The sequence below is a fragment of the Diachasmimorpha longicaudata genome, chromosome 8, assembly GCF_034640455.1.
Source record: "Diachasmimorpha longicaudata isolate KC_UGA_2023 chromosome 8, iyDiaLong2, whole genome shotgun sequence".
Lineage (NCBI taxonomy): Eukaryota > Metazoa > Arthropoda > Insecta > Hymenoptera > Braconidae > Diachasmimorpha > Diachasmimorpha longicaudata.
In genome coordinates this window covers 6735780-6763632 of record NC_087232.1, presented here as the reverse complement: position 1 = coordinate 6763632, position 27853 = coordinate 6735780, and the positions used below count along the sequence as shown (strand labels likewise).

The window sequence follows — 27853 nt, the reverse complement described above, 5'->3', positions numbered from 1 at the left end:
AAGTCAAGTGATAGATAAAACGACCAAGAAAACAAGCAAACCAAGGGATAAAAAAGAAATTGGAGTAATTATGAGCTGCAATTAAAAAATGATAATGTCAGGAAGGGGGTATAGAAGGAGACCTTTGTGACGGGTGGGTTTGAGGCGCGTAAACAAGAGGATACCTTCTGTGGTGGGTGGGCAGCGCCGGCGCGTACTGAACCCCGCCCTGTCCGCGAGGTTACTTCCAAGAATGTGAAAACCACCAGTGACAGTCGCGCTTTAACTGGCGAACCGCGCCGCGATGACACCGAGAACAACAATTTAATTCCCTTCATTATTTTTATCAACTGGTATCAGTTACCAGGAATTTTTATCCTCAAAATTACCAGTGATTTTTTGTGAATGTCCAGGACATAAGATATTTTTAAATAGACCATCTCCACGGCAGATGGTTTTTTCGGAGATTTTTCGAAATTCTGGAGATCGTTAGAACGACAAAAAAATTTTTTTAATGCCAGAGAGCGTTATCGGTAACGAGAGGGGATCATTACCATCACACCAGATTATATTTCCTCAATTAACTTGAGCTAAAATCAGAGAGCAACAGAAATTCATTAAATCCCTGTTACTAAGCATCAATTAAAAATTTCCAGTGCAATTACGCTCATGCAATTTTCGAAATACAATTAGACTCTCTGAGGTTGAGTGATTCTACCTGAAGGGAACCAAAGTTCAACGTTTTGGAGCAGTAAAATTACCCATAAATATCGGAGGAAATAATGTCCAAGTCGATTTGAAAAAGAGAATCAAAATTTTTAAAAATAAAATCTCTGAAGTGCCATCGAGGGCGACGCACCCCTGAGGCGACTAAAAAGTTTGAAAATTTTCCTGTTCGAGAAGAGAAACTCGAGGAATTGACTAGTTAAAAAAATTCCTAAAAATCAAAAACTAAAAAATTGAATAATAAGCATTATCCATCGTGGGTCTCCCAACACCCACAATTCGATAATCACCCCTCGTCATCAATCGAGCCCCAAAAACTTCGGCGATTGTCATAAAATCCAATCACTGGCCGCTCAATGAACGCAATGTGCGGTCACCTGGGACTGACGGAGCGATCGTATCCGCTGTCAATTGCCCGATGGTGTACTCTCTTTCGCATAAAAAATATCTCAAGTGTCTCGTAAAAACAATGAGAGAAACGAAAAAGCGCGGCTCAAGAGAGAATAAAAAATCTCCGAAAAAAATATTCAACGTTGAAATTCATTACGATCGATTGTTCGATCATTAATCAGCTGTTTCACCGGAGCCAATAGTCATAATTGGCGTTGTCAGTGGTGAAAATATTAAGTTAAAGCAAAATCGCTAATGCGCGGTAGCAGTTCGGAATTACTGCTTGACGCGAGCAGCCAGAGTCAATCAAATACCCAAAAGTACGAAGTACAGGAGAAGGAATTACGTCGTCGCAAACTGTTGGAACTCGGTTTTGGCGCTTCGCGGCGCCGGCCGCCCCGGCGTACCTGCCGACAGCGGTTCAATTTTTATGCAACATCGGCATTGACACTCGTCGCAACATCGTGCGGTGCTGCATTATTATTTCTAGTACCACTTTACGTGGATCCAGCGATAAGTACACTTGCCGCTGATTTTTCACCTGAGCCAGTTCTCTGTACGACAGTGAGGAGAGAGGATATTGTGGGGATTTTTAATTGCACTTGGAGCTCGTGCAGGGAGGGATGTACTAGTGATGTGTATCGATGTACTCATATTTATGTGACGTACACACCGTGGCGGAATAGCAGTGGGTGGGGAAATGAATCGGTGGTTGGGGGCAATCAAATGGGAAAGGGAGTGATTGGTGGTGAGACGAGTACCGAGGCTTCAAGCACGGGTAAGAATACTCATGATAATGACGGCTTCTTGGGTTGATTAGGAGGGCTCGGGATCGATTGGGTGTTGATTGGCTCATTTGAAAATTAAATCTAACGTGAGTGGATGCATTCGAAGGATGCATCCCTTTTTGTTTTTATTTAATTGTCTGAACTGAGAGGAAATATTATTTATTATTATTATTCAATTAAAAAGATTATTAGTGCCTTGAGGTCTTTAATGATTAATCGCATTGAAAATGTCAACTTTTATATAAGACACCGGGTTAAAATAAATTTATACAAAAATTTTAAATCGTCGTATGATTTGAGACAAAACCACATCCGACAACATTTTTAAATAACTGCTCATGTGGTATGGAATTACCCAGCGGTTTCAGTTATTTACCCATAATGTTTTTCTGTATTCAATATTCCATTCCGTGCCACTAGTAATATTCCATGGATTTTCGGTAAGAAGTTGGGGTCTCCCTCATTCAAACGTGCTGTGCGGCAAATTGTAGTGAGATATTTGTGAAAAATTATCCAATTTGGGGGAAAAAAATTCTCAGGGAGCACTAATGTTTCTTATACACTTCGGGGCGATTTTCGCCTCACAAAGCCATTTGAAGCTCGTTTAGGGTGCGAGCACGGCAATTTTTTTCTGGCATTTCAAAAGGGCATATAAATAATTTCCACAAAAGTGTATGTGAAAGCGTGAAAAATAGCGTGCGTTATCGCCTTTACGCAGGGAAATTTTTTACAAAAATTCCAGCGCCAAAATTACTAGCGCTGGAAATTTTATGAGTGGAAAGTGAGAATTTTTCCTCGTATTTCTATAAAAAAATCCCACACGGAGAGACATTTGATGAACAGATATTAATTTTTATTATATTTTGACTCATAATAAAAATCCGGAAAAATTTTCCTTCAACACTCCAGCAATTTTCTAAATAATTTCACTGTTTAATTCAAAATCAATTTGTAATTGTACTTCTCTGACTTCCAGCTTCACCAGGTGATGTCGAGGCAATACTCAAGGTGAACATCAAAGGCTGTGGTTATCCACCAATTGTCGATTGTGAAAACTTTACACGTGAGCTTGGTTACGAGGGTGCCAAGTTTCCATGTTATTACAGTCGTGTTAACGGTAGCATAGTGATGGCAAACTATAATCGTCAAGCTCAGCTCGAAACAATACTGCACTTCCTCGCAGCGCCATTCGTTGTAACACTGGCAACGAGTGTGGCACTATGTGTTATGCACTGTGACTGCAGATGTGTAGCACCACCACCACATCATTCACGGGGAATGAGAAGGACCAGGATGAACGATTTAAGGTAAACAAACGTAAACAAACAAAAATATATACGCCAGTGCCAGTGCATGCCAGCTGAAAGGTGCATCGACGTGACATGTCGATAGCAGATAATCCTCAGCTTCTTCCTTAGCAATTGCTTTAAAGCCATTTCACATTGTGAGCTACCCGGCTTTTTAGACGGCTGCTATCGTTTCTTCGTCGTGTTGATTATTTACTTGAACAAATATATATTTATACTGTATTTTATGCCCAATGAGATAAGTAATTTTTATCAATAATTTTCAATAGAATCATCAAGAGAATTCTGTTGAAGGAAAAGCGATAAAAGGAGATAAGCCACTTCTTCTTGACCGGTTTTTTGTAAATATCTCGCGATCCGGGGGAGGGGGCAAAATTTTTGTTATGACCTTTTTTGTGGAGCGAATTCAGTACTACAATAAGTGTTTTCACGAAAATTACGCTATCTCTCTTGAGTTCGAAGATATTGCTTAAAAATCGAAGCGGGATAAGTCCACTCAGGTCATTTTACCACTTCAGTACTGATCCATCAGTGAAATATTGTTCCAAGAGAATATCTTTTTTACAACTAAACAATTCATGCTCAGTAAATTAATTATCTTTCTGGGCTCGAGTTGAAGAACTTTATAACTGTGATATTATCGGGTAAATATTGTTAAGAGAACCTTTCAACATCTTCTTTTGAAATTGAAAATAAAAAATAATAATTGGGTTTAATAAAGCAAGTTTTAATTGAAATTTTACTCTATTTTTTTGCGCTCCAACTTCACCCGGAGTAACACTCGCCTCAACTCTTTATTGAGTTATAAACGTAAGGGGAAGAAAATAAGAAAATCGGAGAGACAATGGACCATGGAACATTAGGATATGGGTGTAAAACGGATCCTGGCTTTCACAACTCTGGAAAGAGTTTATTCATTTTATTTTGCATGTTGGCACTTGTGCAGTTCACAGGACCGTAAATCGATACTTTTTTTTTGGAATTGACTCCATGATTACTTCTCGAAGTGAGGAAGAGCCTTGTGATGTTCCAGTTTCGCACATTTTCTACTCCAGATATTTCAGATAGGATTGTGTTCGAAATGCCAACTGCTAGACTGACAATTCAATTTCGGGGGGGGAGGGAAGTTTGGATTAAGAAGTAGATCGAATGGGGGATTACGTTAAAAGGAAAAAAGGAGGCGGATACTATTGGTTTTTGTTATCGGAAATTTTCAAGGAGAAAGCAATGAGATTTAGTTGAGAAAGCATTCGAAATCTGAGAATTGTTTTTCGTGCAGTTTTTGAGATGCAAATTTCCACTCCGATGGGACAGGCCATGCCGGCACTTCTAGCCTGATTTAACTCAGTAAAATTCTCCGTTCAGGGAAACAAGATCTGGGAAAAATTTGAGTGCTGACACGCAAATGCTTTTGGACCCCGGAAATTTGCCTCGTCAAACAAGAATTTTTTACGGAAATTCTACAACAATTCCCACATTCCATAATAAAAATTCCGGTGCTCGCACGCGAATTTTTCTGGTCAGTCCAAAGGGATTCCTTTTACCCCACCAGCACGATAATTATCCCCAGATTTTGTTACGTGTACGAAAAAATTGTACGGAAATTTATTAAACGGATTAGGTATAAAATCGCTTTTGTTATTTCTTGATAAATCACGAATGTCTATAAATTATTTTCGATATGTTTTACAACGTCTACTCAATTTTTTCCTCCAATTTTAATCAATCCCCATTCTGAGAAGTAGTACGAGTCAACGTCAAGTCCAACTGCGACTGACCAAAAATCGACTCATAATTTCGTTTTACTCTCACAAAAACTCACTCATCAATTCATTAACATATTCACAACGACTATTATAATTTTTTTGTCCATCAATCTATCGGTCGCGCATCTATCGGATTTTCTCAACTCAAAAAGATTTCCAGCTCTACCTCGAAAAGACATTATTTCTATCGCATTAGGGTGTCATCTCATTAAGGATTGAGTTCATAAGAAGTTCTTGGGGTGCATATTTTTCCCGATGACTCGCATCAGCTGCCAACAAGTTCAAATCATATTTTCTCCAGTCAATGATATCCGAGATAACTGATAGAATGGGATCATCCTCCCCTATTTAATCAAATAGGAAACTTCTATTCATTCGTCCTTATTCTCCTCTCCTCCTGCCCCCCGCATTAACGTGGACATATTCGACGCCCGATTCAGGTGCTGCAGTCATTTCTCATTGATCCGAGAAGGGGTCGGTTCATCTCTCGGTCCTAATCAACTACTAGAGTAACCCTGGACATTTCCAGAAAATTTCTCTCTGGCTAGACGGGTCCTAAATCCATCTAAATTTCCTCCTTTTTCCTTGAGCCATCGAATCTAAAATAAATATCTAAAAAATTCGCAATGAATTTTCCAAAATTTTCATTCAAATATTTCACTTCTCTCACCGGAAAAATCACAAATTCTCTCCACAAATTTCCTCACCGCAAGTTACGACAGTTTGCTTCTGTATATATTCCAGGAATTCGAATATATTCGCAATCTCACTATATTAGAGGCCATCGTGGGTTAAGCAGTAATTTGCAGGCACTGACGGTACGAAACTTTCGTAGCAACCATTTAGCAAATCGCGTTGTTATATCTTGCAATTAAGAGAGGGAAGCACGTATTTCGTAAACCTTTGGTAGTAGTTATGATCGCGTGGAAAAGTACATGCACTCCAACGGTGCTTATGCCCATAGAAAAAGAGTAAACGAACAACTTTGAACAGCGTGTTTATAAAAAGAAGGTACAGGGGAGAAAGGGAAGAAAGAATGTGCGATAAAGCTCAGGTTTTTTTTTTCACTGAAAATTTCTTTACTCAAAGCACTCGGCGGGTAATTCCCTTCGGGTTTTCAAAGGTTTCAGGAGAGACGAGTCATCAATCATCCGTTACTGAAACAGACCGTCCGGAAGGGGATATACCGAAGATGACTTAGGGGTTAGACTAATTTGTGAATTTTCGGAATTTTCGGTGTCAACAGTGGATGATTCTCTGTTATTCGAGGGGAAGATACCATCGATTTTATTCGTGATGTAATCGGAATTTTGAAGCCGCGGGAAACACCTAAAAATGAATGACTAGATTTTTTTTAATGAAAAATATTTTTGTCGTTTACTTCTACGGAAATTCCATTCTTTTTTTAATTAAGAAATTCTTTGCAGTTCCGACGAGTTGGAAAATGGTGTCTTAAATTAAGTATCATCGTAAAAAAGGTATGAAAGAGTCTCAATTGATGAACTCGTTCGTCAATGTTTATTAAAGAGAGTTAAAATAAATGGTTTTTGTTGAGATTTTTTTTCTCTGCAGTCGTTCCGTTTTCGAGTGATAAATAGCGGAGACCTGATGTTCCCTAAAAAACTGGAATTGCTGAAAAAGCCTGGAAACATCGTCCGACATGGAATAGCCATGTAAGCTCGGTGGGCAGTGTATGAATCGCAGCTTCGTTCCAACTATCCACAGGTGTCCCGGATTTCATGGCCAAGTAATTCGTTTTTAAATGGTTATACATTGCCCCGAATATGCAAAACCCAAAAATGATGAGGTGCCAGCTACTGTCCCCGCACAACTGCTGCCGTGATATGAGAATTGAGGGTCCCCTGTACGATCTATTAAATCTATAATTTTATATCGAATTTCATTTTGAAGCCATTAAAAATGTACAAAAAGAATTTCATATTTTATATTTTTATTTTACAAAAACGGAATAACCTTTGATTTCGCGAAATTCTCATTCTCGCCTTTGGGTTTATCCTCCAATAGATCTTGGCAGCAGTTAACGTCCGTACAAAAGGAACGATATAAAAAATTATACCGGATTCCGGAGAATCTCTTTCAATTTTCTCATTCTATGATTATTCACGTACTACGGTAATTATCAATTGCACGAGAATCGTACTAACGATGCTCCAATGGAATCACGGGCTCCACTTATTTTTTTATCGAGATCAGAAGTCCCCCGGATTACTCTCGCCCGATCTGCTGCGGAATTAAAACGTCATTTAGCTAATTGCTCCAATGGTGCACCAGGAAAATTGCAAAAGTTCAATAATACTTTTCTCTGTAGCTTCCACAATATCCTGCTCTCACACAGAGATAAATGACCAGTATAAATTACGGATCTCACAGTCCATTTACCGATCAGGAGGAAATCCCAGTACCAAAATTGAAATTATTTTTTGAGAGATAAATTTAGGCGGTTCTGAGGGCTCTATCAACGTTTGGGAGCCACAAACGCGACAAAAAAAATTCATCGGCTTCTAAATTCGATTTTGGCGAATGTCCCTTTCCCCCGAAAAAAAAATCCATGATCCCCCCTCCTTGGCCGCTGGTCGCGGGGGCGGAAAATTTTTTCTTTGCGTTTCTCTCGCTCTTAAGGGCCTTTGGGAACACGGTACAAAAATGCGAAAGAACCGACGACTCATCTAAATATTTAATTTTAAATAAAATGAACATTGTTGCATCTGAAAAACTACTCGATCAATAGCATCCAATTTTTGATTCTACTCGTATGAGGGCACTTTGACATATATGCACAATCAGAGCTATCTGCTTGACTTGTTCGGGAAATATTGGAGCCCTACTGAGGTCATGTCAGACAGTCATACACACAAGCACACACCCACACACACACGCGAATTTATCCTGAAAACATTCGATTGTGCGCCATCTCCAGCAGCGCATAAAGAATCAAGAATTTTCTTGGGGACTTCACAAAAGCGTTCACTTGGAATTCAACCTGATCAACCGTCTTGCCGTCTACCTTGAAATTCAAAGGGAATTCTTATAAAAGTAACGAGAATTATACGTGGAACTTGTTCTCTCCTCCTCCATCAACGGCGGGAAATATAGAGAACAGGAAACCCTCCTATTCTTTATCTCTCTCCACACCCTCTGGTACTGTGTACATAGAAGACTATAACCATTTCTCATACAATTGATAGGAGAATCTTCTCTGTCTGTTTATCTCCCACGGAAATAACAAAAATCTGTTGAGTTTATTCGCAAAGTTTAAATGACAAACACACTGTGATTTAACGTTGGATTGTTATTTCACCGCAGCTTGCAATTTGTCATTCTTGTTGTGTACTGATTTGCCAGTGTTTGCTGCACATGCGGGGTGCAATTCAAACAATATGGGTTGGGTATTAAGATGGCGAGAATGAGGTTGTAATTATGGGAGGGGATGGGTTCATTAAATTTATGGATAAAAATGATCCTCTCCTTCTGGCAAAGCAGATGCGGAGTCATCGTTTCTTCATTTTTATCTCGAAATTGACAATAAATTAATATTAACATTATAAATATCAGAAAGCATTAATCAAAGGATGAAATTAATTCTGTTCTGACTTCCTTGTAAAGGGGAATATCGAATATAATTTTTTTTCAGTCACTAAAACGCTCCTGTTCGCCCCCATTCCGACGCAAAAAATATTGTGCGGGTCAGAATTTTTATATTCTTTATTGAACTGGTGAAAGTTGGAGGTAATGCAGTGTCAACAAAATTTATCAAAGTTCCATTGAACGGAATGGGGACAGTGCTAAAGCGAACGGAATAATGAGCCTTCAACTTTGAGAGCCGCTCTATTCTCCATCCCAATTGTCGAAGCGATTTTATCGACTAAAATCAAGGGATACCGAGAGTGCAATTTTTCATGTTCACAGGGGATTGGATTTGTGCTGGGATATAAAAGAATTGCGTAAATTTAGGCTCAATGAAGTCGTCGGCGTTTACATTATGTTAATTTACTCTGAAACAAGAATTTACAATTCAAGCGGAAATTACCACGATGTATGAATTTAAATAGAGGAAATGAAACCAGTGTTTCGAGTTGTACGTTGAAGAACGATTTTGAATGGGAAATTTTCGAGATGCCAACATTTCTCGACTCGAAAATTTTCTACAAACGATAGATGAAATTCAGGCATTTGCCCTCGCTGTCAACGAATCGGCTGATTTAATTATCTTCATTAATTTTGAAGGAATTGAATTTGAAAATTTTCAAGCAGCTGCATTCACTGTTTCTACTGATCAATACACTCAATCATTTAATTAACCGGAAACTGATTGACATTAGCAACAAACGGGAGAATAAATACTCCCTCTCCCCCCTCCCCTTTCCACCCCTTTCCCGTGCAGAAATGTTCTGTACAACTTCTAATGGAAATGCTTCTGCAACTCGAGAAAGGGGGCTGATGGGTGATATAATTATGTTGAAAACTTACGTACATTATACTCTAGTTAAATTTACCAGGTTGCTGAATGAACTTGTCCTACATACACTGAAATTCGATAGAAAGTTACGACTTCTACTGTTGCATTACTCTGCAGATGTCAAAACGTGCCTTACATGCATTTTGGGACGATTCATGAAAATTACGGGTTTGGAGACAGAGATTTTCTGTTGAACAAGTGCAAATAAATTTTTTACACCTCAATATTTATTGATCATTGACATCTAGAAGTTCTTAACGATGGAAAATAAATTATTTTCAGGTTTGATGAGTAGAAATTTGCATATAGGAGATAGAATGAAACAACAATATTCAATGGAAAATACGAGTGGAAATTCAATGGAATTTTAGTCGAGTTCTGGTATGAACCAGTAGAATTTTCCGGTTAATGCGTTCGATTTTTTTATTGAATTTATCTGTGGGGTGAGTACATTCATATCTAGGTCATGATTTTCTCCAACAATCTTCAACAGTAACGATTGGAATATTTTTAATTGTATCATATTTTAATGCCATGCTCTGATGGTCAAATCTAAATTATTTTCACAGTGGAAAACATATTTTCAGGGACTTTATTAAAGCTTACAGAGGGGTTGAACAGATCGTGTTTTACGATATCAGCACCAGCTGTCCCGGAGATATATACCGTTCGAAGTAAACACATCAACATTCTACCACGTTCAACTCCAGTGCCGGAGCTTTTTTTTTCATTTTATCAGTAGAATACATTCACTTCGTATTATACGAGGCATTGAATGAGTTCGACTGTAATATTTCACGTAATTCTTTGAGAGAAATGAAAATCATTATGGCCAATTCCAGTTCAATCGCTCCAGTCATTCAAGTGGAAAATGATACGGTCGAAAATATTGGGAACTCGGTTTCAGTTCTCTAGGCTTTTACCGAAAGAATTGTCGGTTCTCTGTCAAAAAAGAATCTGAATTATTTGTTTTTACATAAATTATCGCAACTGCAAAAGGAGTAAAAATTTCACAGAATTTTGACTCTTGACATTTATGAATCCGTCGTCGTATAGTTTGGGAGAAAGCTGGACGCCTGCTTTTTCGTTAGCACAATCTGAAAAATGGTGGAGAAAAATAGAGCTATCAGAGGATAACCAGGTTGGTAAATCTAGACTTCACAAAAGCCGAAACAAGAGCGGATATCGAATGACACTGCTGCAGCAGTCAATAATAAAAATAAATGTTTTCCCAATATTGGAAAGATGTTTTTCAGACACTGAAATTTTCTCGGTCTTCGATACAGAAAAAAATTATATATTTTTTCTGCGAAGAAAACAATATCGGGTTTCTGGGTCAGGAATTATTCCCAGTTTACTGAATATTTTGAAAGGATTCGCCTTGAGAGGAATACGACCTGTATTTCGTAAATATTTAAGCGAATTTATTTCATTCTCTATTCACCTGTTTTGACTTCCGAATGAAATGAAAAATGTTCTGAAAAGCCGAGATCTTCCGAATTCTCAAGTGTATTTGGACAGCTCCATACGATGAAACAAAAATTTCATTCATAGCTTATTTCATATTGATGGAGATATCGATCATTCTTGTTGGCGTAGAAATGATCCGGCGATAATCCCCACAATCGATGAAAACACCGTACAAATATTCATGAGCGACAGAAAACTTTTCGTTCTGTCCTTGCGAAAAAAAAATCGTTGTCCTAAAGCCTTCTATTCAGATGACCTCACTAGTTCGTAACTTTGGGTATTGTTTTCTCCACCATTGCCATTTGGTATTTCTCGTTCAGACTGATTGTCTTCAGAAATGATAACCAACTACAAATTGAATGCTCTGGGGAAAGAATTGGACCTTTTTCAGTGTTCCCTCTCGTTATATCCTCTCGATATCAACGTCAAGGATTTATAGGGCTTTTATTTTTAAACTTGAGGTAAATAGTTATCTTCATCATCGCTATTTCCTTCCACTCTAATTAACGCGATTCTCATCATTGTTTGTTAGATTAAATGCGTGCAGTCCATGTGTTAAAAAATATTTGCACAAAAGAATTGTAATATCAAAAGAATTATTTGAGTTAATTTAATTCAGTAAATACGGAATCTCGTAATTTAATTCCTCAAATTGTAAATAAATACAAATGGGAAAAAATGATGTCTTTCAATTCGTGTTATTTCAATTAAAATAAAGTATTGAACAGCTACGTCCATTCCATAAATTATATCCAATATAATTCAATCCAATGCTGGAGGCAAATAACGTTATTTCAAAGCTTCTACTTTCGACAAGTTCACCTTATTGCTTTCCTCACTTCCATTATCATTGAAAAACTAGCGTAACGAGTTTTAAACTTAATATTAAACCCATTTGCCTCATCAATACTTCCAAACTTTAATATTGCACTGGGTATACGCTGAATTCGAACTCCCCTGTTCAATACAGTGACGGTGGGAGTTATTGTGTTTACAATCGAGTCTTTTTTTCAACTTTGATTTTTTTTTAGACTAGAACCCAGCTCGACTAGCAGAGTAATCACAGTTAAAGAACTTTTCGAGAACTGGAGGACTTCTAACGCTATTTACTAAGTTTCCGAGATGGAAGCCCCTGCATATAAGTGTTAGGGAAGTTATGGGTGTCTCACGTCTTCGAGTTACAAGCATGCAGAATATATCCATGAGCAAGTGGAAAATCCCTCATCCCATAAAATTTATTTGGCTCTAATTTTCCGATTCTTTTTGTTTCATTTTCTTCATTGGAAAAAAAATTGAAAGTACAATGAAAACAAAATGATGATGTTGATCAGGAAATTTTTAAGAAATATAGAAATATCTGGAGAATATAAACGACATAGAAAAATAACGGAAAAGTTAAAGGGAAATTCAAATCAAAGGGTTCTTTCCGCATTCCCACAATTTTTTATCTAGTTATTTCCTTCTGAAATATAATTTTATATTTGCTAGTGGAACACCTGACCTTTTGAATAGTCGTGTGTTAATCCATCATTTATTTTTACTTCTTACCCTGTGAAAAAGGGACTTAGTTGAGGGAGTGAGTGCGTCACAGACGTGACGAAATTTTTTTCCATCAGGCCAGTATAGATCTAAAGTTTCGCAGGTACCACTCCCTTTTGCGTCACGCCAAGTATAACTCCAAGGTTACTTTGAAATAAATTTTTATGATTCAACTTTTCATTCAATAGGAATTCTCAACTACAAAACGCGTGTGTCATACTCAGTAAAAGTTTTGGAGGAGTGAAAAAAAAACTAGAAAACGCGCGAAAGGAAATATCTCTTAATCCTTCGTGAACCTCAAAACGTTGAGTGGAACGCACATGATCCTGGAGAATCCTGTCACTCTATTCGTAAATAAAAATCATGAGAAAGAACATGGGGTATTTTACCCCGGGTCATCTGAAAATAGTAATGGACACTGTCCGGATGCTCCGGATGGCACCTCTGAATTTTTATACTTAGACTAGGAAATAATTCACGAAGGAATTGTCAAGTTACGTGTGAACAATCCCCGGCTCTCGGGCTGCAAGCCTTTAAATTGCCAGGACACCGTCTTTTATCCCCGGATCTATTAATATGAGAGAAAAGCATCAATGACCCTCGTGGAGGAAATTTCCTGGTCCACAAAAAGCTTCGGGTGACTTTCCGCTATCGTGAATAATTTGAGCCAACGCTCGCTTTCAAAGGTCGAGTTGTCCGCATTATAAATCCATTTAATCCCGTCCCTCGGATTATTTCTAACTGATGTCCATTTCTAGGAATCATGAAATAAGCCAGCACGTGCATTCCACTTCACAAAGTTGACCAAAAAAATTTGGTTGATTTCTCCTCGGGTTTTCATAGCTTGTCAAGAGTCATCACAAGTAATTTAATCCCACAGACAATTTTCGTACTATTTGACACAATCGTGTTACATATCACGAAGTCAATATTACGCTCCTCTGAACTCGTAAACATCCACGTACTGAATTTCTAGTTTTTTTTACCGACGACAATGTCTATTCGGAATTGGTCTTCAGCTTCGCTGCAAGTGGACCCATTCTCTGGGGGACAAAAAAAAAATGAAACCCCTCCCCCAGTTTGAGTTACCAGTTCCTCTGTGATCATCCTAATTTCGGTGATGACTATTACTTGGAAGCATTCCAACACCGTCCGATCCCGTTCACGAGCTCTGACGGATAATAGTTGGACTTGAGAGTTTCGTTCTCCGAGTGGACTGATCGATCCATCAATTCTGGGGGTAACCTTTCTCCTCGCATTATCTTCAGCATAAAAATCTCATTCATCGTCTAACGCTACTTCAACCTTCGAAGATAATTATTTATCTTCTAATCAGTCGTCGCTCTATTGGATGTCTAGGTTGCATCCTATTTATTCGTCATCTTATCCCTTGTCCCTTCAGTATCCACTTCAAATAATTATTTTCAGATACAAAACCCATCATTAGCGTATCTGTATGGTTTATAACTTTTTCATCTTCTGGCAGACCTCAGAAGTCTGGCTACCCCACCAATAGATAATTCGAAGAATCCTGGGATTCCCCCAGAAGGTGTCCGTTCCCTAAACTTATTCATTAATGAAAAAACTATTTACCTTTCATAACGATTGCAGTCCATATCGTCGGTCTTCCGATCTCTCTGATCATCGCCAAAAGATCTTTTCCTTGTTCAGACCAGTGTCAGGGGGAAGTGGCTAGTGATCTCAGGAAGGGGAGATTGTTGTCGATGAAATTGTTGAGAAACTCTTCTGATTGCCATCGTTTTTGATCGTTCAATCCCTCGTTCAAGATTCTAGCAGGAAAACTGGCGCAAACTCTCAGCGTCATCATCTTCATCGCCATAAAGACCCATGATCTGGAGTGACGCCTCGTTCGTTGCGGTGCGGTTTTCGCCGGTTTCCTCGGTAGTCGGTGCTGACGCTGACGATCGCGCTGTTCCCGTGAACGCTCTGCTGAAGTTTTCGGTGGAGATCGTCGAATTGTTTGATTCCGCAGAAAAGAATCGCTCGGGAGAGATGTGCTGGACATGGTGAGCCAACAGAAATGGCGGAGATACTGGTGGTGCGCCGCGTGGGGTGCGCTGTCGGTAGCGAGGAGAAATGCCGTTCGTGTTACGGTACAGTTACAGAGCGACGTTACGTGGCACCAGGTGGAATCGACCTCGCTGCGGTTGGACAAGTGGGGACGAACTGGTAACGAAATTGTGTTGCGCGGGAATGTTACCGTGACGAACTGGCGAGGGAGCGTGTGGATTGGAGTAAAGGTACCTTTCCCCCAGGTTACGGTAGATTTGAATATGTTAAGTTCCTCAACTTTTTAATTCCATTTTGGAAAACAAATCGCCTGAGATTTTTTGAAAATCATCCCTGGTTAGCGTTAGTTGAATTAACGTTCGCGAGGGATTGATATTTTGAAAGAAGAAGAGAAAGTAAAAATTAAACGAAACCTCCAAATAATATTGAGTGGGGAAAAATAATAATTATGAGGATTGTCGAGGTTTCTGGAAGTTCTGGTTGTTCTCAATATTTAAAAAAAAAAATATTGTATGTGTTGAGCTACGAGAAACGCACTTTTACGTATCGGGCGTTTGCGTTGCTGCGAGTTTGTTCAATTGATGCGGTGGAGTTTGTCTCATTGGGGAAATAGATTATTGAGGTAGGGAATTCGGGATGTGGTGACAAACATCAAAGTAATTGGGTCAGTACTATTTGATTTTAGATGGGTAATTTAGAGGGATTGGTTTTTCCGAAACACAATGAAAACTAATTTGCGAAGAGGAGATAAAAAAATGAATTCATGGCAATACGATATTATCTGCTGAAAAAATTATGAAAGAGGAAAAACAAACTGCTTGCATTAAGAACCACAGTATTTCACCAAAAACCATTAAAATACAGAAGAAAAAGTGCTACATATCCTATTGTAAATTCAGGACTACAGTACTTACAACAAGTCCTCAAGAGGATAAAAGGGCAAGAGAAATACTAAAGAGTTCTGTTCACACTCTCGTCAAGAGACTCGTTAAAAGTGTTGTACCGCGTAAATTTTAAATTCGCACTTGTCATTCCTCTTTAACATTCACTTGAGGGCTATGAAAGCAGAAATTATGAACGATCTTCACACTGAAAGATGGTAGGGTAAAATTCACCACTCATTTCTCTAGTAATTGAAAAATTGACTCCCGGGTGGGGGTGATTTTGGTGATCATTATCAATTTCATAAATTCATAATTCATAGCAGATAAATACAATTAAACTCTGGCCCACCACTGGCTACAGTTCTCGAAGAAAAAATTCATTGCGAAATGTGAAATATCCTCCGCAGATAATTATCTCCCTATTGAATAACAGTTCACCCCCCGATGAACCTTTGTACAGTAAAATTTATCACAATTTTCCGGGTAATTTTCATCCACCTCTTCTCTCCCCACAAATTCAACGTTAGAAACCAGTTATTCATCCTTGACACACACGTGTCTCTCACATAAAATCCTTCTTCGTTAAGATTAACCCATTCTCCTGGAACTCCGTCAACAATGATGATGAATTCATCTCACATCCTTCATCTTTCACTCCCCCCAAACATCGACCACACGAACCCTTCCACATTGGTAAAGAAAAAAAAAACCGGTTCCCACGTGTATCCGGAATTCTCTCGGACCCACTCCCACTAAATGAATTACCGAAGGACGAGCTTTGTCAAGGGATGAATTTTCCGTCGGTGACGATTGCGAATTATTACCCCAATGGAATTTAATCTCCAGTTGAATACTGAAGGTCAGAAAAATTGAAAACTCAGTAATGAAACCAGAGGAAGAAATATATATTTTTTTTATCTCTCACCCTCCAAATAAATTTCCACTGTTCGACCCACATTGTCTTCCTGACCATACGGTGGCCATGTACAAACCATCAGGGAGGAAAAATACATGGGAAAGAGGGAAGAACTTCTGGCGATGAGTAGGATGAAGTTATCGTTGCAATGCTCGTTTAAAATTTGCATTAGATTCCTGCCAGGGTATTTCAACTTGACGGAATAAATTTACAGAGTGATATAGAATTATGTAAATATTTAAGCTGCTTCTTGCGTTTAATCCTCCTTCCCCCCATCCTCCCACCAACCCTCCTCTATTCATTTCAATATCGGTTCAGTCCCTGGCATACCAGGAATGACTGCATAAAATAATGATGATATTGTTTTGACGACCTTGTTTAGGAATTTTGTGGGCGTGATGATTGAAAGATCCTATATCGAGACTAATGCTATGTGAAGGGGATACGTTTCATTGTTATTCTTATCGTTATTATTGATTGATAAGGGACAGATTAGCTCATACATCTCCTTTCAGATTTAGTAATAATATCGAAATCATTCAGCCCCTCGTCCTCAACAAAAACAAATTGATTTTCTTTTACGAGTTCCATCACGTAAAAAATCACCAACACAGATATGATACACAGGATAATGTTTATCAAGGATCGTCTGATATATAACTTTGTAACCATTTTATTCTGTCCCGGTTTTGCTTTATTTTCATGCTAAACTAAATTGATACGAAAATTTAGTTTTCAATCGATCACGATTGCCGACAGGTCTGTGGGGGGTGGGAGGGGCTGAGAGTTTTGTAGCTCAATTTACCTGTCTTCGGATTCACCAGTAAAAATGATGGAGAATATATTTTCGGCATCTCTGGAGGACTCTGAATCCTTGAATAGAAGGAGAAGGGAAAAAAAGTTGGGTGTAAAAGTGTGGAGAGAGTTTGTGGAGAGTATTTTTCATGGTCTCTCAACTTTTCACATTCGTATTTTCCATTCTCCTCGTTGTTTTCACAGAATCAATTGAACTCTCAATTTTTCTCAGCGTTTTGTCTCAATTTATTGTAACCAACTGTCAGCAATTTATAAATCCAATTCACGACTAGTTCATTCTCAGATTTTTGTCCACAAATCTATTAATGAATCACAATCGATAACTGGGTAGATTTTTTTATTCTTGTAGTGAAGATACGTGAGTTGACTTCAACATGTGTTTTATAAATTAATTCAAAAACTAAATAATTCATATTTAGCGTAAGATTTTATCAATTTGAAATTGGTTCAAGTACATAATACTTATTCCAACAGAAAGACATCTCAATAAAAATAATTTTCTCTATCAGTGTAGAGCGTGCTTCTGGAAATTTGACAGAACTTCTGGGCATTCCAAATTCCCCCATCTAAATGCTTTTTATCGTGACACAAACTTATATTTTACGGGTTCGTGATTCGAAGTTGCGTGACCTCGGAGTGGTATTACATCAGGGTCAAAGGCTCAGTATCCTTTCATTTTTTTTACGATACGGACACACTCCCCGTCCAAAAACGTGTGCATTCTTGGTCGGGAAATATCGAGAAAAAAATACCCGGAAAGACTGGACATCACGTGGACTGGTGAATTTTCCAACAAAAGTGGAAATAATCAATTCAATTGATGGGCATTAAAATTCGATGGGAGAAAAATTATTTCAACATCTGCAAAGCTTTGATTCGTGAGGAAAAAAGGGAATACCGAACACGATGACATAAATGCAACAGATCCAATTATTCATGTAAAAATGAATGTCACGTGGATTCACAGTGGTCCAACATGTTATAGCTAATGCAATTGAAACAATATTGGTCCCTAGAGGCTTTTTCAATTTTTTCACAAGCCTCAGGAGACGGGCTGGGGTCATTTTGCCAAACACGAATGAACTAACGAGTACGGCCTTTGAAAGCACGTATGCTACTTTAAAAAGAAGCTTTCGGCCCAAAGAGAATTTACACATAAAGAGTTTCCCTGTGTGTTGACCTTTTGGTTTTGGATATTTGCCAGAGTGTAAAGCTCTTAACGTTTACAATTTTTATATGGTTACTCAATGCGATAGACCACTCTAAAACACTTCAATCACTAAAGAAAAAAGTTTGTATTCCGGTCAAATATTTACCGTTAAGCAACTAGTTATTACTTTTTCTCGTAATATGCTGTGGACGAGGAATCGATGCCCCAAAAATATTGAAAATAAATTGGAAAAAGAACTATATTATTCTCTATAGTTGACAAACGAAAACCACTTGAGCGTTAAAAAATATTTTCTCTTCCGCTGAATCAATTCCTGAAAATAAAATAAAATTTTAATCGAAATATTGGGACATTGGGAAAATTGAATCCGAGGAAATTGCATTGACAATATCTCAATGAAATAAATTACACAGAAAAATTCAGGTCTATTGACTTTTTCTATCAAATATTTCCTATCGAAGGGTTCCATGGAATCGATTGAGAACAAATAGAAACTTTAATGAATCAAAATCGATACCATAGGTCTGGAAATTACCTCACTTATTAACAAAATATTTTCTCCATGAATTCAATCACATTCTTCTATTGTTTTATCACAAGGTACGCGTGTATAATACAATGGTATTTGTCATTTCGGCTCTGCACAAGCATAAAAGCAATATGTCAACGAAGTTGCCTTTATTTCTCGTGTGTCAAGAAGCAGTTGAACAAGGTTCACTCTGTGATTTCCCTCTCTCGTTTATTCACATTCAGTATTTCATGAAACTGGCTGTTTCTGATGTGCAAATTTCTCCACTGAAATATTCCACATATTTTACCCAGTGACACGAGAATCTTGTCTTCCCCATCTACCTCCACTTCTCCTCTCCATTCAAATTGACGAAAAAAATGAGGTGAATTTTTCATAAATTACGAGAAAAATTTTTGACTCAACAGAAAAAATATGGAACTAAATTCTTCGAATAATTAAAAAATAAATTCCAGTGAAGGAGGCATTTATCCCAGACCGGTGATCTACTTCGAAGATTTTTCAGCTTAAACCTCTTCATAAAAATTTCAATAATTCATCAGGGTGACTTTGTAGCCAGCTCTGATGTTATGGAGGTGATAATGTTATGTAGATTAAAGTATGCTTCAGAAACTCTCTGCGACAGCATAATGGACTGTTCAGTAATTTTCCAGCTCTCCGTAGTAATAAATGTAGGTACTCTTATGCATTAATGTTATCAATCCAAACGTCTTCTACATTCCAAGTTTATTATGCCCTGATATTCATTAATTCTCCCTGAACTCTGTTATGCCCCTGCAATTTGACGTTTCCGTATTGTAGAGCGAATCTGTATATTATAACGAGAATCATACGTTTATTATGTATTAAGGGGGTTGATAACTGACAGCTGCGATTTATTAAATCTCTGTGTTTCAATGTACTCGTAGATTAGAACTAGTAATTTTGATTTATGTGGAAAAGATCTCATCAAAAATGACTTGTGAATTGATGGCTCCACATAAGGGAAATGAACTTTGATGAGAATCTTTCTTCAAAGACCTCCCTTTCTGCTGCTGCAAAAAATTGCGCGATTATTTCTGTTGGCTTTCCGAGATATTTTCGAAAAGTGCCATTTGTTAATAATTATTCACGCACCTTTAATAAAAATTGTTGAAGAATTTCCTCCTATTTTCTTCTTTAAAACCTCAGCTTATCTCCTTTTTTATTAAATGTCCCTGAGAACAGCAGAAAAATTCCTGCGTTACGTCACATCTCGACGAGAATCCAAATAAAAATGGTTACAGAGGAACTTCAGTCCTCGATTACGTCATTTTCACGTAATTGTGGCACTAAAGCTTCCGCCCCGTGCAACATTCATTGATTTAAACTAGTGTGAAAGTACACTCCAGTCGAAAATGGTCGAGTGCACATTAAGAAATGATAAATGCTTGAAAAACCAATTATTGCTGTTTATTTATCTGAATGATGAATATGTTTAGTGTAAGGAATGAAACCATTCATTTATTAATTTTTTAAATATTTTTTAATCAATATTCGGTCATTTGATTAGAGCGTTTTCATCAGTGGCAACGCTGTACATCAAGAGGTATTCGCTCTGTAACACGACCAGCGCCTCACCAACGCGATGTTGCCATATTTACGTGACACGCGATTCCAGGGTATCTAGAACCATAAATTATTTATAATAACATTTCGACACTTTTATTTGACATGATATGTTATACAGTAATTTTAATATTAAACTCGGAGTTTTTCTTCATTCTCTCTTATCTTCGATGCCTTTTCCTAGATTACAATCTGTTCCTTAATCTTCGGAAGGTAACTTTCTCATGAGATTCTGTTATTCCGCACTTCTAAATGGGTTGTTATCAATAAAATTAACCTACCATTAATGAGCACAAATTTCACTTGAATGTTTTTATTCTTACTAACTCGCATGTAAAGATTCCATAAAATTTTCATTTCTAGGAATATCCAATGAGTTCCAGGATTTTTTTAGAACACCTCGTGAGAGGTCATCCACCAGGTTGAATGTTTAAACAATAAAATCATCATAAATGATCGGGAACAGAAGTCAGGAGGGAACGGAGCTCACTTGGGTATTCTTCAGAAGAAATGTGTCTGTACTAGTGTACAATCGTTCTACCACTCGATTCTATGAATATTGTTGTTGAGGATTTCATTGAACTTGTTTTTCAATTATTCTGATTACAGTGATCACTCTATAAGCAACCGGGTGGACCGCAGAGGACACCCCATCCACTGCGAGTGCGGTGAAGTGACCCGACCTTTATGACGGCGGGAGGAAACGGCTGAGAGTACCTTAGCAACATCTCAGTCGGATCTCTAGGTCTCAAGAGAAATTTCTAGTAAAAAAAAATTCACGTCTCCTCTGATATTGAAATTCGCCCCGACTCGTGCAACGACGAACGGCTCGTTTCACGATGCACGAGAACGAATCAAAAAACAATACACTAGGTTAAGATTGTTCATTATTTATTTGGCAATCAGAGCCTTTGAGTTATGCAGCAATTTCTGGGGTGGACAGAAAAAAATGTTGAGGGAGGTTCAGTGGTTTGCGGCTGGCCGCTCGTTAACCCCGTCTTCCATACAATACCACTAGGTGAAAAAGGAACTCGAAGCCTCCCAGTGGTGTAAGAGTACACAATGGTATTGATTACCATCTTCGTAACAATGGTCAGGCGTATATTTATAATAGGTATGTGTACAACTCACGAATCAAATTTTAATGGTAGGAAAATAGGAGGGGGGTACACTGGGATTGAAAATTGTTGATTAATTTTTACTGATTTTTTTTCGTTAAATAATGAGGCAAGAATTACTGGGATGCAGTGCAGGAAACTAATATTTAATGACAAACTTATATTGAGGAATGTTTTTTTATGCAAATTATGGAAGAAAAAATTTTCTCCTCTTTCGATTTAATTTTCTGGTAGATCCTTATGTCAGTGTATCTCACGGAAAATCATTCCGATATGAAACAAATCGGAGAACAATGTCTCACGATATTACTCACGTGATGTGATCGATATTATTTTTCATTTAGAATTTCCATTCTCAATTTAGAGATTCCACCGACGAGTGAAAATCAACCGGCGAAATATCGTTAGCCGATGATTGAAAGTGGCAATTTGTATGATGTGTCAGGTTCAATCGATAATCCATAGGGGTGAATCAGATTTGCCATTGTCATACCTGCCTTGTTAACTTAATTGTGCGAACAGTTGCAATGTTATTGATTTTTAAAAATCAATAAGTGCGAATAGTGATGAAGTTGACTGCAGTGAGTCACCTATTTGCTCCACATAAAAGTGTCCTGATTGAAACGAGTGCATAACAAAGATTATAAACTTAATCTCGAGGTGAGAGTATCACTCATCGGTGATTAACAATATTTTTATATTGTCTCAGACACGAGAAAAATAGTTACTCCATTTTTCCACTAATTAAACGTTCTTTTAGCCCCTGAAAAAAAAAACTCGACTGAATTAACAAGTCACAATTCCAATTCGACATTCAATCGGTTCCCCGATATTAAAAAATTATTGTAAACTCATGTGAGCACGCAATATGAAACATTATACGATTTTCGATTAATGTCGAATGAATTCTGTTGTCTCGAAATTAAAAAATCCAATCACCGATGAGGAATTGAGAAAAAAAAATCGTACGGAGCACAACGAGATTGTTATTGATACGGAATTCGAATCAGCGGGATGATGGTATTGAAAGCTCTCAACCTTGATATTTTATGCACCCCAATGCTACAGGATAGGTAACGAGGCGGTTAAAAAATGGAACATTGCCAAAACCACGAAATCGACCACCACGAGAATGAATTTACGCTGGACGTAAAACTGATATTAAACGAATGAGAACTTTATATGATAAAACTCCACTGGCTTTTTTTTTCTTCCACATTCACCCCCTCCCTCGTGTATACAAGAGTTTAATTTACAGTAAATGTAGGTCAAATCGAATTGGGAAAGGTTAAATCAGGTCACTCGTAAGGTGATTAATTATTCAAGATTATTAGTTCAGCGCCTGGAAAAATGATTTATTTTTTTCGACTCTATAATTTTTCAAATTCACGAGGGGCTACGATTGAACTGATCAGGGTAATTAAGAGGTTAATCTGAATGATTGAAAAGAGAAATCATTGCGAGGAAAAAATTATTTGAAGTAAATAAAGTGTTTATTCAACTCAAAATATTTTTTTCAATTTAATTAATCACTTGTTCAGATTAAATAAATTTGCGTCTGTTGAGGGAATTGGTTAAAGAACGTTCGAGCAAATATTATTAGTTAATAAAATAAACATTTTTCTGGGTGTATTCGGAAATTTGAGTGAGATGAAAATCATTTCCATGAGTCATGAGAGGAAATGCAATTGGATTGAATACAATAAAGATAAACATATCGTACTGACGCCGTCAGTGGAGGAGCTATGTAGATGCCTATCGCTTGATTCGAAGGAGCTTTAAAGTTGCGAGAGTAGAAGAATTGAGAATTGAAAAAATCGTGTTTAAATAAAGACAAAAAAACAATTATAAGTAGCTACTGAGTGGGAAACTTCAAGGAGCTTTTTTCAATTAAATTTAATGGGCTAATTATGGAATAGCAGAGAGTGGGAGGTGTGACCCTCTCAATTGTTGTTGTTTCATTATTCATTAATTTTTTATATCCTGCCTCAAGTATCGGGAAGTGGTGAGAGCAAATGTACGATTACTAGATGATTCATCAATTATTTTTAGACTGAAGTTCATCGAAGCTCCTCAACTGAGATGAGGACGGGCTGGGAAAAATAATTTCCCACAAATTTTGCGGTTCATTTTGTGGGCCTCAGAATTTTCCAGATGATAAATTGACGACTTTGCGAGGTTTTGAGACTCAAATAATTTCCGTTGGAAGAAATAAAAACTGTTGGATTCAGTGAGAGGAAGTTTACTGAACGATCAAATGCGGAATACCACAGTTGTAAGGAACTCCAAGGCCATGGGAAGGACTTCATCAGTGAGATTGAAGAATTCTCGAGACTTTGGTCTCAAATACTTTAGGGGTTTTTCTCAGCACCTTGACACGGAAAAAACCCACACAAGAGGAAATACATTGAGAGTCAATATGTTGAATTGACTCTCAATTCGATACTTCAGGAGAAATTCATGGAATTATTTTGAAGAAATCTTATCATCAAAATTCTCATTTACAAACATTAAAATTAACGGATTTTTTTCTAACGCAATAAGTTATAAAAACGTTATCTTCAAAAATTGTAAAAATGTTATTATCACAATAATTTTGTACTGGAAATAATCCCAATTTATTGAAACATTTTTTGTTCAAAATAGGACGTCCCTGATCTGGAAATTCATGAGTTCGAGATATATTTTATTCATTTTTTATTAGCGCGTTCTCGAAAATAAAAAACGAGTTCATGTTTCTTGAGGGTTTCAAAATTATGAGTTTCGTTTTTCCACACCTACAATGGTTTCCAGAACCGTAGGTTCTGCACAATTATCCGGTTCCAGAAACTCGACACTTTTTTCACCGAAGGCGAGCTCCTCTTGAATATCAATATCGGGGTGAAATATTCAACTCCTTCATGAGTCATGACATTTTACAACTTCACTGCGGAACATGAAGTTAAAATTGTTTCAATGCACTTCATGTGAGTGGCTGAGCGTAACGAAGAACAATAAATTCAAATAGTCGACGAAATAGCGTGTGATCATTGATAATTTTGTACATCAAATTCAATTTGAATGAAGCCCTGTAATAGTAAGAAATTAATTTATCAAAATCAATCAGCCTTCAGATATTTTTTCAATTAATAGAATTAACTAAAAACGTCATCGATTCATCTGCTCCGGTTTTGTTTTTTTTTAATCGGTGTTTAAATCGAATGTTGGTTCAATCTGTTTGTAAATTTTCAATGAGAGAGTAGAATCCTGCCAATTATGTGATAACTATTGAAGACCATAATGAAACAGTTAATTATGAAATTGAAATTTCTCGATTGATGCTATCGCTTGGATTATTATCACACTAGTGATAAAATTCATTTTTTCCTGTTTATAACTTAATATTCACGGACCCAAGGTCGAACTATTACAATTCCCATCAGTAACTCCCTTTTGGCTCTCATTTTCCGGGATTCATTCAGTAAACTTAAGTAGCTCGTGGCCTAAATTGCAGGAATAAATATTCTCCACGGTGATTCAATATTTCACTTTCAACTGTTACTTTAATAGACTCACTATTTGCTCTCTTTGTTCTACCTTCATTGCTTGACGACATATTACACTGTCATTCTTCCACACGATAGTTTCAGTAATTCACTTCTAGTGCAGTTTCTTCCCTGAAACTCGAGACATTTGGTATTGTCACGTGGTGAGTGGAGGACTCGAGGACGCAAAAAGGAAAGCGAATTGATTTAGGAGAGATTTAATGGTGGTGAATAAATGCTGAGCGCTGGAGTGTGTGAATCAATTGTTGAGGACTTCCCCTTTAATTTCTTTTACACCGGAATTGAGTGAGAGTTTTTTTCATTTTTTTTCTCCGTATTGATATGTCTATCTGATTAGAGGACGAGCAAACCTATAAATTGCAGAAACATTCCACATTGTGTTTATTATTGACAAATACATTCGAAAGAGAATTTGTTAAAATATTCCAAAGAATTTCTTTAGATCATTAAGGAGACATTTGAATGATTCTTCTGAAAATTTTTGAAAGACCTTCAGGAGACGAAAAATATTCTTTGCAAGATTTCCTGCTGTTTTCCTTTCTCACCGAATTCAATAGAACCGTCAGTCACTCATTGTGTTCATTGTTGTATGAATGGATGAGTTAATCAACTGTTCAGATGGGGAAACCCGAAGAGATAATTTCGCTGATAATTGATAGTCTGACATTTTAATTCTGTCAAATTCTGAGTTCATAGACTCAGTCAGAGTATCCCCACGAGCTTCAGATTTGAGCTGATATAATCCTTCGGCATCAGTCAGAAAATGTGCATAATAGACGACGAATGAATCCAGACTCACGCACATAAGCCTTCCGTCATACTCGTCAATGCACATAAATTGACCATAAAGGAAATTTCTCACTAATTTCGCATGTGTATGCACTTGATTAAATTTATTAATGAGCTACTATACCATCCAGCGATGATCGCAAACAGCGAGCAAGACCATTAATCAGGTATTTATATATAGGCACTGCCAGGCTTTGAAAAAATCCAAGTTTTTCGTGTTGGACGATGGAATATTACTCTGTTACGTCAAAGCCGTGATATAAAAGGGGAATTTCAAGTGATTAATTTAGTAATTAAATTCAGTATCACTAAGTTCAACAAAATATTTGTTTTGCATGAAGCAAACGCGATCTACTGATTGTGAATTTTTACCTAATTTATTGAGTAAAAAAAATTTGCAAAGGAGGAAGAATATTTTGTTGAATTTTAAATGATTCTTGTTGTTGAATAGAAGAGAACGACCTCCCGTCGCATTATTCTAGTTTAAAAATTAATACTTGAAATTGAAAAGATGTGTAGGCATATGGTACTACTGAATGTCGTGTGACGATCTTGGTTTTCGTAAAAATAAAAAAAAATGGAAAAATGTTTTACAGATAAGAAAATTTCAGCAGATGTACGAGCAAATCTAGTAGATTATTGACGAATTATACTACTAATGTTCATGAAATATGTATTACTAATTTTATACGATATTCAAGGGCATAATTTGTAATTTCTACTGTCGACGATTCAACTGTGTACATAGGTAGAATAAAACTTGAACTGTTTTGTTAGATTTTACCAATTAACGATGAAATTGCTTTTGACAAATGAACAAGTGGAATTAGCTGAGAATTTTTTTCAGCTTAACAAATTATAAAGAGATAGAGCAGTAATATCGCTGATGAAGAATAAAATATATTTCGCCACACTTCGTATTTTATTTTTCAGCAAGCGACGAGTGCACCTTACGAGGAACTAACGCTGATCGAACGATTTATTTTATTTGCAATCGACGATTACGAAGTAATAAGATAGATTAATTAGCACCATTGCATAAGGAAAATATATTGATAAAAAAATGTTAGCAGTAAGACAACAAAACTCCCACCTCGGTATTTAGCTGGTCTAAATGCAAAAGGTCGTTGACATATGAGCGAAGATCATTAAATCGAATTCATGATATTTTTTCATTAATTTTTACGCCTCTGAATAGTGATAGGACTTTATAAATAATTATTTGTACGAACCAACGGGCGAGGATTGAACAGGAGAGTGAAGTGAACTTCAAGGGTGAATTTTACCGGTTCTGATAAAAACAGGGTATTTCAAAATTGCTTATCAGCCTTATCTATCTTAATTTCGGGGGAAAACGCAGAGCCTCAGGAATCCCTCTTCTAAAAATGAAAAAAAATCTATCCTCGTCTTATCAACGAGTATCGATAGCTACACTGAATTTATAAATAACATTCCAATATCTTTCCGTGTGTCGAGACCAATCCAATTGACAAAATAACAATTTAATAAGTTCATTACCTCACACGCGAATGGTTCCACCTTCAAATCCCGATCGGGTCGGATCTAACCCGTTAAAATAATAACAAGAAAATTATTATTTTTGACGTTCTGACCTGGGATTTCCTCGCTGAATACAAAGAAGATTACTACATATTTTCCCGTTGTATTTTTAATATGGCGCCCCGAGTGATTTTCCATACGCTGGGGAGCCCATACACCGAGGAGCATTTCCTCCGAGAGAGGATCCACCGCATCTGAATTTCACATAACCCAGATCAGAATCCCTGTTGAATCTCTTGAAGTTCAGCATCACTGTGGTGTCAGTTCACTCTTGTCCCCGGCATTTCATGAGTTACGAATTTTTCAGGCTAGTGATAACGAGAGATTATTTTCCGACTATAATGTACCAATTTATTTATATATTTTTCACGAATGAAAGACAAAAACATTCTCGCAAAATCATCATAAGAGATATGATAATGCAAAAAGCCATCAACTTTAATGCTACCAATAGCAAAAATAATA

At 37.2% G+C, this 27853-nt stretch overlaps 1 protein-coding gene across 5 annotated transcripts; it reads left to right on the top strand.

Moving 5' to 3' along the window:
• The first annotated feature begins 241 nt into the window (after nt 1–241).
• Nucleotides 242–26741, top strand: LOC135165632 (protein tipE). Of its 5 annotated transcripts, none has more exons than XR_010299550.1 (4): nt 242–1873; nt 2860–3190; nt 20986–21490; nt 23547–26741. XR_010299550.1 is itself a non-coding variant. In XM_064127107.1 (4 exons), the coding sequence occupies exons 1-3, from the start codon at nt 1351–1353 to the stop codon at nt 6415–6417; spliced, it is 888 nt and encodes a 295-aa protein (XP_063983177.1). In that variant the 5' UTR covers nt 242–1350; the 3' UTR covers nt 6418–6434; nt 6529–7425. The 5 variants fall into 5 exon arrangements, 4 of the variants coding, with proteins under 4 accessions (XP_063983177.1, XP_063983174.1, XP_063983176.1 ...); XM_064127107.1 differs by lacking the exons at nt 20986–21490; nt 23547–26741 and adding exons at nt 6384–6434; nt 6529–7425; XM_064127104.1 differs by having other exon boundaries at nt 20986–26741.
• Nucleotides 26742–27853: the final 1112 nt, after the last annotated feature.

Bases quoted from the DNA above. Each gene is read 5' to 3' on its own strand.
- LOC135165632 (XM_064127104.1), top strand. From the start codon at position 1,351: ATGCGCGGTAGCAGTTCGGAATTACTGCTTGACGCGAGCAGCCAGAGT. The intron at 1,874-2,859 runs GTAAGAATACTC...TCTGACTTCCAG, and splicing joins TACCGAGGCTTCAAGCACGG to CTTCACCAGGTGATGTCGAG. The intron at 3,191-20,985 runs GTAAACAAACGT...TTCTGATTACAG, and splicing joins ACCAGGATGAACGATTTAAG to TGATCACTCTATAAGCAACC.